The sequence below is a fragment of the Pogoniulus pusillus genome, chromosome 11, assembly GCF_015220805.1.
Source record: "Pogoniulus pusillus isolate bPogPus1 chromosome 11, bPogPus1.pri, whole genome shotgun sequence".
Taxonomy (NCBI): Eukaryota; Metazoa; Chordata; class Aves; order Piciformes; family Lybiidae; genus Pogoniulus; species Pogoniulus pusillus.
The window spans coordinates 19,327,960-19,341,541 of record NC_087274.1 but is presented as its reverse complement, the minus strand read 5'-3'; the positions used below and the strand labels follow the sequence as shown (position 1 = coordinate 19,341,541).

Genomic DNA, 13,582 nt, shown 5'->3' with positions numbered 1-13,582 from the left:
TTAGAGGAAGAATAAAATACTTTTAATCCCTTGACGCCAAAAGTTTGGAACTCTTCCTAGATGTTGTGAGATGATTATGAAACTGGCTACCTTCCCAGTCAAATGGCCTAGAAAAATCCTTATCTCTGAAGTTTCTGCTTGCTCCCAGGTAGATCAACCTGCCAATCCTGACCTTCTACCACCTGGAAAAAAGCTGACTGTAAGAGAAGCTACAATGCTTCTTATCCCATTGGTGATATATCATCTGAAAGGAAAAGTGAAAACAGGAAGCAAAATGTGTCCAAGAATTACTCCCTCAGACTCACTCCCATTTCCTCTCCCCAACACACACATTCAACATACACCAAAGCTGTAGAGTAAGCTGCAAAACTGCTAAAACAAAGGCAACAAACTTGCAATAAATCCGGGCTCTTTTAGTGCCTCCAATACATCTGCTCCCCACTAAACTTTGCAATTGTTTGACAAAGAATTTGACATTTCATAAGAAATTAATGCAATAATTCACTTTACAACCTAAGTGTTCTTATCATGAAAGCAACATTAACAAACCAAATCCAGTCATCACAGCATTCCAGTGAGCTTCCCATTGAAGCCGCCCTAATTTCACTTGCAGGTAAGATTATCCCATTATGCTATTACATGACATTTATATTCATGAAGAGAACATTTAACTATGTTAACTCTTCCATCATAAAAGCATACCACAAAGAACATCTCCCTTAAATAAGTCCTTCTGTACTCAGAATTATAATGAAACAAATATTATACCACTTAATTTCTAAAGCAAAAAGTGAAAGAAGTGCTTACAATCTCTCAAGAAGGTGTAATCCAGTGAAAGAACCATTCTTCAGCTCTGTTATTTTATTGTTACTCAGAATTCTGTAAAAACAGACAAGAACAGCATGTTATAAGTTTGGTAACAAGATTATTTGCTGCAGCTTGCTCACCTGGTGTAAATCTTTCTGTTTAACAACCTTTTTATCAAAGTACAATGCCCAGTCCAAAGCTCATTGTCCAGCACTGCTCAAATATTATGTTATGTGCCATAAATCCCATGCAAACTTTTTAGACATAGGAAAGAAAGCACACCTATACAGGATTATCATAAAGCATCAAAATCGGAGTAACAGAAAACAAAGCATTACACAACCTACGCACAAATTCAACATTCTGCTCTCCAACACCCATTTTGGTTTTCGGAACCACACAGTGCATCACCTGTTTCTCATTTCCTCTGCTGCCACACTTCTATCCTGTGCCACCCTTCCCAGCCATTCATCATCTATTCAGCCTTCTCCTCAATGCAGTCTCAAAATATCAGCAAGGACACTTTTACTTCTGTTTATCCTTTGTTCTCTTGAAAGACCACAGAACTGCAAACTCCTTCTTCCACATGAATAATTGGATCTGGCCCTCTAGACCAGCACCCTGGTCATCAATCACAGCCATCTGCAGATGCAAATTAACCTCAGGTAAGGAAATCCCTTTTATAGCTAGAGGCTTCCTCTCTCAGGACCTGCTTCCTACACAGTTACGTATTTCCCTGTCACAAAAAATGCCAGTTTTTCTTTTGAACCACATAATTTTGGCTTCTGAAACACTGCTTATGAAGGGTTTCACAACACAAAGCTACATTCCAGGAAGGACCCCTCATCTCATTTGTGCTGAACACAGCTCCAGCCAGCTTCATTTGATGCTCACCACTGCTTATACTGACACAAGCAGTAATTACTCCCTACCCACCCTCTTTACCTCATGTAATTATGTAGAAACCAAGATAGCCTCTTGCCAGGCAGGAATTTCATATTTTACTTACTGTTCATACGAAAGTAATTTTGTTTAGTCTTAATTTCTGAGCTCTTCCCAGCTTTGTTATAGTAAAAAAAAAAAACTGAGTGAAGGCCACCAGAACCAGGACAGACAAGCCTCAAATCTAGATGGTTCATTTCCCACCATTTTCCTAGCACTTTCTAATGTCTGATCTGCCTTTACCACTTGTACTAAGAACTGAAGATTTCTGGTTAGCTCAGTGCCCATCATTTTAAATATGAAGACAGAAATATCATCACCCCCAATACAATTTTCATTTTTCTACTGTGCTGCTTCTGTTATTTTATTGCCAACTTATTAGTTCATAAACTTCTTTCAAAATTCTTCACTTTCCCCTCATCAAGCAACTCACCAAACTCTGCCAACTCCTTGCTCACACTGTTTTACAGGTCATTAGGAAACATGTTGTACATTACAGGTCTCCACTCTACTGAGAGGCCTAAATACTTCCACACTCACTTCTTTTAACAAGTTCATAGGATGATATTTCCATTTTAGGCTGCTGTATTATTTTCATCAAACAATTTTGGCAAGGGACTAAGATATGCCTTTTGAAGAAGTACCTCATTATATCAGTGGCATCATGCTTGTAAATATTTTGCTTATCTTGAAGAACTCCAAAGGTTTCTGAGGAAGAGCTTGTCATTTCAGGAGGTGTACATTTTCCAGAGGATGTCTGTGTCTATTTTTATCCAGGTATCCAGTACATAGATTATTAATTCTACTGATCTGCTCAAGAAACACAACACACTTGGAACAATGTAGTTCCACTAAACTCCTCATGCTCTTACAAAAATCAGAATTCCTATCCCCTCCAGTCCTCAAAAATCAAGTATATTTTAAGCAAGACTTTAGACATTCATCATTTGACTTTTTCATCACCAAGTTCTAAAAGCTATCCAGGGCACACCATCTTATCCTGGAAATTTATTCAGTCTGTCAGTTTGTCCACAACTTCTTTTATAGTCACTTTGATTTCAGACAGGTCCTCTATCAAATGCATTCTGCAGATGCAACATGTCACTCCACTTCTTCATTTACACCAGTTTCATCCTCAGGTTGGATAACTACTTCCACACAAGTGCTACTAGAAGATTTCTTTCCAGTCTACTACATCCTTCAGACATCCTTTACAACAGCCATAAACCACATGCGCACACACACAGCCCTTGTTGCTCTGATGTGTAAAATTTACTATCTAATGACAAGGATTACTACTTCAAAATATATCATGAATAAGATAAAACTAAGATATAAATACTGATCTTTTGGTACAACCATATAGACACTAAGAAGTCTTTTTTTTTTCCTCCAGGTTGCTCAAAGATTGCCTCAAGCCCTCAATGGTTTAGACAAACAGAGGGCAGGCAGCTTTTTGTCTCAAAAGTGCCTTTCAGTCAATCTCACATGCAGAGAATCAAGACAGATGAGCAAATTATTTGAAAGCCTTTCAATTTTCAGTCTGGTAGATGGAAGTTTTGAAAATTCTTGAAGATTAAATCATTCAACCAAAATAATAGTTCTGATACTAAAAGGAGGCAAGCTCACTCCTTACCCTTCCCCTTACAGTCGCACCAGCTCATCTCAAGACATCCCTGATGCCTACTCCTTCATGAGCAACTAAGATTAAACTACACATTTACTCAAGGCATCTTCCATGAGATTAATTTATGTCAACTGCAAAAGCATAATGAACACATTATCCTGCACAGTCAGATAATCTCAGGTGAAAACCAGTGGAAAAGTTGAACAAAGAGTATCTAAAAGTATACTGAGAATTTGCTGTTCTATGTGTCTATAATGCCTGCAATATCCACTAGAGTGTCAGCTAAGAAATTTGCTCTTGTGAAGACACAGTTGTGGAGTCAAATACATTAAGCCACCTTACAGGAAGAAAAGAAGGAAAACTGCCCCTTGGCTGCAACTGTGATAACCCAGATGACTAAGAAATAAAACACAGAGTGTGTGCTTAAAAAAAAAACAATGTACAAATCAAAGAAGTCTGGGGACTTTCCCTTAATCTCCACATATTTCAAGGAACCTTTGCATCAAGGAAGGCCCAACAGAAAACATATTTGCAAGACTGCAGGTTTGGTAGTAATAATATAACTACAATTTTGAATAACTGTGAAACTAGTAAAAATTAAGTGAAGCATTAAAATCACCACATCTTAAAGTCTTTGAAACTACTTTCATTTCTACTTAAAGAGAAATAGGCTTCAACCTAAATTGTAAGTATTACTTGTAGAAATGGCAGGGACAGAATTCACTATTCGCAGGGGACACCTTTATTTCAAGATCCTTCCTGGATTCAGAGATGTATGCAAGAAGACAGAATAATAATACATAAAGAATTGAATGAAGTACCTTATAAAAAGCCTCATTAATAGCAAATGCAAAATGAACATAAGCCATAACAACAGCAGCAAAAAAAAAAAAAAACCCAAACAAAAACACACAGATCAATTTCAGACTTACGGATAAAATAAGGGAAAAAACCCCAAGTTCACAAAACATCCAAGTCAATCTTAAGGCTTTTTTTCAGGGAAAAAAAGAGCTATTCAAAATGGAGCAGAAACCACTTCAAAAGTAGCTATAACTGACTGAACTAAATTTAAACTAAATAAAAATTACAGTTCTGTTAAGAAAAAAAAATTAGTTTTCTGACACTGCCTATAAAATAATAAGCCTAAAGTAGAAGCCTTTGAATATCTGTGCACTAGGTAAATTTCTCTCTAGAGTGTGATGTACAAATTATAGTCAGCCTGATTTAGTATTTTCTCTGCAGAGGCTGTTAGTTGCTCAACCATAAAAGTTTAGTACAATAAATGATAGATTTTACAACACTCCATATAATCTAAGACATTTCCTCACACTTCAAACTGTTGTAAGTATAATCTTTTAAAAAATGCAGCTTAAAACTTGCTATTAATATATTTAGTCTATACATTATTTGAAGTGTTAAAGGATGTGGCATAAGATGACAAAAGCATGATAAAGCATTTACCTCAAAGTAGACATTTTATAGTCACTTTCACAATTTCTGGACATTAATGTACAGTGAAATGATGGACTATTACGTACCACTTAGAGAAAGTTATTTGTGATCAATAATAACTCTGAGTTACTAGTTTAAGATCATAATTTTTCCTAAGAGGCAAGTAATTCTGAAGACACACTAACTTTTCCATCATTAAGAAGTTTAAAGGGAAAGAGGTAGAGAGCTACTAAGGCCCATCTTGCTCAACTCTCCTTTGACAAGTGACTTTACAACAGAAACGATGCACATAAGGGTTTCGTGAAAGGGTTTCCATAGTTCTGTGTGTTACATGCTCCAGATCAGATGTTGATTTTTTCCTTTTAAACAGTATCTGCTTGAGAAAAATACTTTTTGTGTGCCCAGCTCTTACATAAGAGAAAAAAAAATGGAGATCTACCACATGCAAACACGCAGCCACAGGAATCAACACAAAAAATTTGCAAGAGAAGGCAACTTAACAGTAGATTCGAGATAGCATTATGGACAACACTTCAAGGCACCTCAGAGCAACACATTTCCCTCTCTTTTGACTGAAAGAGGTGATCCATAATAACATACATTAAACAAAAAGAAAAAAAAAAACCAACCACACCAAAACCACTCCCGCTTTTTACCCATTCCAAGAACTTGCTAAAATGTTCCTTTGCTAAATATGGCTTGGATCTAAAAGCCCAGTTTCCATTTTACTCCATAAAGTGACAGAAAAATCTGGCAAAACCCTACAAAGAAATTCAACTCTTGCTCTAACTTACTGGCTAGACCTTTAGCAACAGATGCCCAACTGCTAGCATGTAAAATGTAACTGTGCAGTCAAACCCAAAGTCTGCCCTTTGTAGTACAAAGAGTTTTAGCAATAGATAGTCATGCAATAAAGGTCATGTAATGTACCTGTTCATTTTTGACACAGCAAGAAAAACAAAGTTAAAAATGAAGGCTTTATTTATTATATCATTAGAATAAGGTGATAAGCACTAGTTAGGAAAAAAAATGTTCTATGAAACAATTTAGGTTTGTCAGCTATAAAACAGCCATCAATAAGAGAGCATCCAACTTGAGAGGAATTTATAATGCATCTCCAAATTCCTGAAATTGATTCTTTCATAGGATACTATCAAAATACACACACATCTATTAACACTATTGCAAAATAGTCAAAATGGCCTCCAAGAAGTCTATATGAAGACTGAGACAGTATAACTTTAAACCGAAATCTCAAGTAGCTTCCAGAACATATTTTAGGAGGCTCAAACAGTGAGCCAGGAAATAGAAAATAAATCAGATCATTTCATGATGATGGCTGTATACTCTAAGGACTGGGAAAGCGGCCACCAGCAAAAACTGGACTAAAATAACCATCTGTACAACCAAGAAAAATGCTTTCTGCTGAAAGCAGTAAACTTAAAAAAAAAAAAAAAAAAACAACTTTTTGGAATTTTATCTTGTTGAAGCTGCGATTTAGCAAGGATCTAAACCCAGGATTTTTTAAACAGTTAGCATTTTGCTTTTTAGTGAGTTACTACTGTCAAAGTAATAGACTGAGCAGAACATGAACAGTATTTGCTTAAAAGTAACCCTGTAATGAAAACACTCCATAAGCTATATACAGAGCATTATGAGGCTTTCCAAAGTCTGTAACAAAAGGAGACAGCAGTTTCCAACTTAACAAAACCATTAGAACTGGGGAACCTTTGCAATGAAACATCAAAAAATAGAAGTTTGCAACACAAAATATTTCCTGAGTTAATTCATTATGCACATTAAACAATATTAAGATTGTAAACTAAAACACTGGGAATTAACAAAGTGACAGTATTAAAACTGTGTCTATGTATATCATTCCATTTTAACTGGGAAGGTGCAGACTTTATGTGATACATTTATTCTGCCCGCACACACACAACGCCTGCATCACGCTGGCAATGATGCTCACTTTGTGCACTGCTACTGAAGATATCATTTTCTTAATATTCAGTATGCGGCCACACAATTTGCTTATTGCCTTTAAGACCAAACTGCTCTTTAAGGAGATATATTTTTTTTTACATCTAATGAAATACAATGGCAATCACTGGAGTACCTCTGTAAATCTTCTATGTAAAAGTAATAAATATAAATCTATTTGGAAAAAGGAGAGAACTGAGGGGCAAAACAATGCAAGAATGACTAGCAATGGTGCTGAAAATATTACTATTAAAAAAAATATGTAGAATTATAAAGTTGACAACAAAACTTTCTAGCACTTATCCCAGGTTGAAAAGCTTGCCTAACAGAAAGTAAAGAGGACACAGCAATGTTCACTTTTTTCCAAACACTAACCCTGAACTGCCATTCCTAAAGCTAGCCAAGAGCTCTGGTAACCTAACCTGTCTGACCAATGCATTCTGGGAAGCTCCCTCCTAGTTCATTTCTCCTTCTCTCCTCTAATCTGTAGCTTTTTGCATTTGCATTTTTGCAATTGTTTAATAGATGTTTTCTGCAGTAACTTTGCTGTCCTACTCCCTTCCCTGCTGCTCCCTCCTGTATTTCCACTTGTTATGCACCAGATGTGCACTTCTTAGGATTCTCACTGACTGGCAGTTTAGTAGAAGCTTACCTCACCCCTCCAACCTCCATAGATGCGAGAGAGTAACTCACTTGAGAGGAAACACTGCTCACACATATGCCTGGCCAGGCTCTCCTAAGCTGTCCCAGCCAACCCACCCTGTGTCACAGCATTTATGGCAGCACATGCAGCACACCCAGGCTCACACGTATTTCCATTTCTCAGCGGGTGTATGCGCTCTCTAGAAAGCGCTGTGTCTAGACACGTTAGCAAGCACTTCCAGTCAACTGCTGGCACACAAAGATACATTTTCACAAAAATGTATAGCATAATCCTACAGAAGGCAGTAGTTTTCGGATAGTTTAGCTCCCTGAACTGACTAGGCACGGAGCCAGACAAATGCTAGTACAGCAGCAACAGAGGGAAAAATCGCAACACACCCGCACAGAGACTGGGAGGTGAAGCTACAAACACACCAGGCTCCAGCTTTACAGGCAGCTGGGGGTAGATGGAACTTTCCACGTTCAAGGTCTTTCCCATGTCCTGATCATCCCTTCATCAGAAGCAGGAAAAAAGAGAGAAGGGGACCTTCCTTCTCCATCACAGAGATTTAAGGTTACCTCAAGCTCACTGAAGTTTCTGTGGGCTGCGTATCAACACATAAATTTGTATTTCTGTTGACCTCCGAGGCTGTTGTCCTAAACCAAGTTTGAGGTATTACTCTCTCTACAACTACTTGAAATCAGGTTGTTCTAAAGGGGGTGCTGGTCTCTTCTCTCAAGAGACTAGTGAGAGGACAAGAGGAAATGGCCTCAAGCTGCAGCAGGGGAGGTTTAGATGGGCTATTAGGAAAAAATTGTTTACTGAAAGAGTGGTCGAGCATTGGAACAGGCCCAGGGAGGTGGTGGAGCCAATGCCCCTGAAAGCATTCAAAAAATGTGTAGAGATGGCACTTCAGGACATGGTTTACTGGTGATGGTAGTGCTGGGTTGACAGACTTGACCTTAGAGGTGTTTTACAACTTTAATAATTTTATGATTCTATGAGTCTATTCAATGACTAGAATCAGTTGTTTGGCATGTCTTACAGGTTGAGCTAACTGACCTAACCCAGAAGAGGAGCAGCTTTTCCTCTTCATGGGATTAACTACTTGTACAAAGAAAGCATTTGAACTGTACAGATTCAAAAACTATGAAGGCTATCATGGTGAAGATGAGGACTAAATAAAGCAGTAGTAAAAAATCCATGAACCTAACATATCTGGCCCATGCAAAGTACATATGGGAAGCACTAAATTCTCAAAAACAGAATGCAGTTTTAAAACACATAAACAGCCATGGAAACATGAACAAACTGCAAGCAAACAGGACTTATGTGGTTGTTTACTCTTCATCACTGCAGCACAAATGCTAGTTCTATTTAACTCCTGGCATTAACTTTTAATGCCAAGAGTTAAACATTCTGCAGTTCTGCCAAGCTGAAACAAAACCAGTACTACCAATCAATAAAAAAGTATTACTCCTGAAGATGAAAATCTCTCTTCCTGAGGCTATACACAGCATAACACATTGAATATTTAATACTCAGTGAAGGGCTGATGAAAACACAAAGGGCATTTTTTTATATGGATATCTTCACGGGAGTAAAGGCATTGGGCAATTCCATATTATGACTGGGACTCAGGAAAGGAAAAAAAATTTACTTAAATACAAGAATTTACATTTGCTCTCCAGAATTTTTTATAATTTCTCTGTCCTCCATCCTTATTTTCAACTCAGGAGCTGAAAACATAGCTCTCATTCAAAATCTGAGCATGAGGCTTATAAACAACTACCCACTGTTTTACACATCATATAGTTGTCACATTTCTAATTACTTCACACCTAATCAGAAGTACAATGATCTTATTGTGAAAGGTACCTAAAACAATTTCAAAATGCTTATACAGAAGAAAAATCTTTTACTAAAAAAAAAAATTTAGTACACATTGATATATCCTTATTGCATGAAGACTATTCCCAACATTACAACCCACACCATGTGTGTTAAAGTCATTCTTGCAAGACTGCCAGAAGCAAGAGAACAGTGCCCGATTTTGCCAGGCTATCCCAGTGGAACCTTATGTCCCCTAAAGTGGAGCAGTTAGGTAGAAAAAAGGCACTGCAATTTAGAAGAAAACCTTCAGATTGCAACATCAGAATTTTCTTGCAATATTCGAAGGTACACCAAAGTGCAAAATCGTAAAAGAACACTGTAGGTGTTCGATACCCTACAGTAACAACCTCAGAATAAGCAGTAGGGAAATAAGGCATACAGCAAATTTGAACCTGATTCTGAATGTGGACTGCTATCTCAACAAAGTGAAAGACATGCAAAATCTGAGAGATGGGTACTGAATAGGTCTGTTAGAATACAAGTCTAACAGAAAAATGAAGCACCACTAATGCTTTTTAGGAGTCACATGTCACTGGTAAATAGGCAGGCACAAGTACTCACAAATTACTGAAGCCATGCAAGTTCTCAAGCACTATGTCTCTGTGCTGCCAAGTGTTCATGAGTAAAAAATATTCTGCATAGTACTGAGTGAAGAAAATGTTAAGACAAGTTTTAATGGGAGTTATTAGCATTTGCATACTCAAAAAATGTTACAATTGTCCAAGTTATTACTAATGAGTGGTTACAACAGTCTAAGACATACTTTAGAAAAGGAAAAAAAAAATCACCTGTCAAAAAAGCCTTCAAGTTAGAAATGGATATGCACCTTAAAAGAGGTAAATTTCAATCAAAGATGTTTATTATGTCTCCACTTCCTGTTTGTCAGTATTTTGGTAAAGGACACTCTTCCCCAAATATGTAATAAAGGCAAACTAAACCAATAAAGGAGATGAAGAGAGTTTAGCAAACCATTGTGAGAAAGAAGGATATGATTCATACCACGACAGGTAAATGTATAGGGGAGCAGATGGTGGGATGTGCCACATCCAATTGGTTTCTGTTGCTAGTTGTGAGAATGTAACCAAGGGAGCATGCACACCACCTGGGGATTAGTCAGGGGACAGGAGAGGAAGATGTTTGCCTTCATCCCATCGACCACCAAAAAGGAGACAGGAAGACCCTTGGAGTTACACCACACAGGCGCACAAATCCTCCACCTCTTCCAATAACTGTTTTGTATAGTTCCAAGAACTGTAATGCATAATTCATAGAACTCGTTGTTTACATAGCACTTAGTCATATAAAAGGTCAAATGTAACCATTTGTTGCCATGCAAGTCGGTGGGCACGGACTGCCCTTGCATCCAATGCTGCCTACTATCTCACAAAATAAAATGTTGGCTTTCTTTTTTGCGTGCTGGCATGGATGGTTCATTAATAGCAAAATGGCTTATTAATAACACCATCCACCTCAAGAAAATAACATTAAAACTCATAACCGTAAGTCACTATGTAATAGATATTTGGACTCTGAAGGGTCCTTTTCCTGTAAGGAGAAAATTACTGGCATAACTACACTATTTATGTAATTACAATGGAATCACACATCTCAACTCTTTGCAATACATGTGACCCTTTGCTCTGAAGATTTTCAGAATCTAGCAGTTTGTGTTACAAACAGAAAGGCTGGGCAGATTTTTAGAAGGCCAAATAAATATGCCTTTCAGCTGCTTAATAGATGTAGTCTGACATGAACATATTTAGGAACTGGACAAAAAGTGGGAGATTTTAAGATGTTTTCCCACAGCAACCCAATTAAGTCTATCTTTGAACAGTTCTAAATACAAACACAGGCCAATGCTCTGGCTTGTAAATTCTAACACTTGCAAGTGCAAAAACTGTTACTCAGATGTTCCTACTGAGGTAGGCAAGTAAAGCTACTGCATACCAGTAAGACTCCCAATACAGAAACACAATTTTATATGAAATGCACATGCTTTTTCTCTGCTTAGATCCTTATTCCTATAGGATATATGCATAATATATAACTACAAATCTCAACAAATACCAAGGATTACAGCTTCACAGGCTTGTCTTCAATTTGATTACGTATTTTCTTCCAAAGAACGAAGAAATTGTTAACACCCAAGAAGTTAATGACACCACCATCTGAGCTGGCATCAAAAACCACAACAGCACCACATTATATTCATCTAGTTATCTTCACACTAAAAGTATCTCATCTGGCTAGCTGAACAACAAGCCATCTACAGTGTTCATGTAGATACACCCTTCATTTGCATCCAAATCAGTCTTTATTACATAAGGCAATAAAAAAGTCCCTTCCTTAGATATAAGTGAACTTAATTTCAGCTTGGAATTTGATCCAACAGCTCAGTAAAGAACAAGCTAATTCTGTTTGGATTGTAAAAGAATCTCAACGCATAATACAGCCATAATACATGTTATTCTCCCATAGACTCCTCTCTATATTTTAATATTTTTCTTCCAGCATTTACTTCCCTTTTTCAACCATAAACTCAAGTCTCTATGCAACTGGAATAAAACTAGGATGTCTTTTACCTGAATTGTAACTAGAGATTCTATATAATATTGACTAGAATTACTGAAGTGCTAAGATGTCCTGCAGCAAACAAAGGCCAAGGCATTTTGTAGATCACATAACCTTAGCTTTCTGTGCTAGTTTGAAGCAGGCTAGAATGTTTTGGTGAGAACAACTAGACTACAGGCTGTGGAAAGAAAACAGTGGTGATGTCTACTTCACTCACAGGCTTGCTGAGATGTATAGGAACAAGAAATAAAAACATTAGATAACCACTCTCGCTGGGGCTGCTGTTTGAGCTGCATCTTACTCTCTAACCTTACCCTCCATTTTGGACTAATCCACTTTGCTTCCTAACTCCCTGGCATAATCTCTATTCTTCCTTGGGACTGAGGTAAGGTTGAGAGGGGTAGGGGGAAGGTGAAGGAGTGGTTGAGAGCCCCTCCTGGGGACTCAGGTTTCTGGGAGGGGAGTTGTGTTTCTGCATTACCTTTTCTCTTGTATATTTATGTATATAACTGTATATACTGTAAATATCTGCTTGTATACTGTGCTAGCTGTAAATATAAGCTTCATTCATATTTCCAGAGCCGGCTAAGTCTAGTCCGGGTGATTTTTAAAGTGTGGGGAGGTGGGGAACACCCAAACCATCACACTTTCCTAAACCACTGTAAACCACTAACTAAAAGGAAAGAAGGGAGGAACCTGGCCAGCATCCTCAAATGCTAGCCATTTATCTTAATTTCCACTACTACTCTTATTTCCTCACTTTTTAGAGACTTCTGTCCTCAAAAATATTCCACAGGGAAACAAAAAACCTGTAAATGCTAAATGCACGGCAGCAAATCTACTTAAAACCTGAGCTTGGTCAGTCATAAGGATGGAACCAGGTTTTCCAAAGCGACACAATCACTTTATTAGAGCCATTTCTAATTCACTTAAAACCCAAAATGTTGTATAAAACTACATAGGTCCACATATTTAATAGGCTTACGGAAACTAAGGGAGAATGTAAAAGAAAATTTACTGGATTACAATGCAGCTGACCTATACAGCAGTGATCTATTTTCGCTACTTATCTCTGTAGTGATCCACTAATCCAAGAAGATAGAGTAGAACCAGTACTTATCTTAACAGAAGAATCCCACAGGAATCAAGATTCAAGATAACTGAGGGCAGTTTGAGACTAATCAAACAACCTTCTGCTATCCACCAAGTGCCACAACTCGGTATCAGCTTGAAAAAAATTAAAGGTAGTTTTTGGCAAAAGATTAGATAACGATTAATCAAGCCCCTGCTAATCAATGAGTTAGTGAAATGGCACTTGGCATCACACTCCATAAATCCCCAAAACTTTCTAACCATGTTAACACAGATTCAGTAAGAAAACCTCAGCCTCTCTCACAGATACAGAAAGTCATACCTCAACAGTCAACAAACTTAAAAGATCCAGAACCACAACAGTTATTGCATACACTGTCTTGAAAACAACAGAAGCATTGGGTTTATAATCTTAGCCTTATATTTAAGTAAAAGTCTTAAGTGTTCATATTACTTGTATCAACAGTTATGACACTAAAAATAACAGTGAAAAAATACCTACCATGTGTAGATACACTCTAGATAATGAAAAACACACAGAATCACAGAATATTAGGGATTGGAAGGGACCT

The 13,582-nt window shown here is 37.4% G+C and overlaps 1 protein-coding gene across 1 annotated transcript in view; it reads right to left on the bottom strand.

Moving 5' to 3' along the window:
• Positions 1 to 13,582, bottom strand: part of ADGRA3 (adhesion G protein-coupled receptor A3) — a 47,993-nt gene that overhangs the window by 31,922 nt on the left and 2,489 nt on the right. The window contains exon 2 of the mRNA XM_064151336.1: positions 808 to 879. Within this exon, the coding sequence (XP_064007406.1) occupies positions 808 to 879 (72 nt within the window). The remainder of the gene's footprint in view (positions 1 to 807; positions 880 to 13,582) is intronic.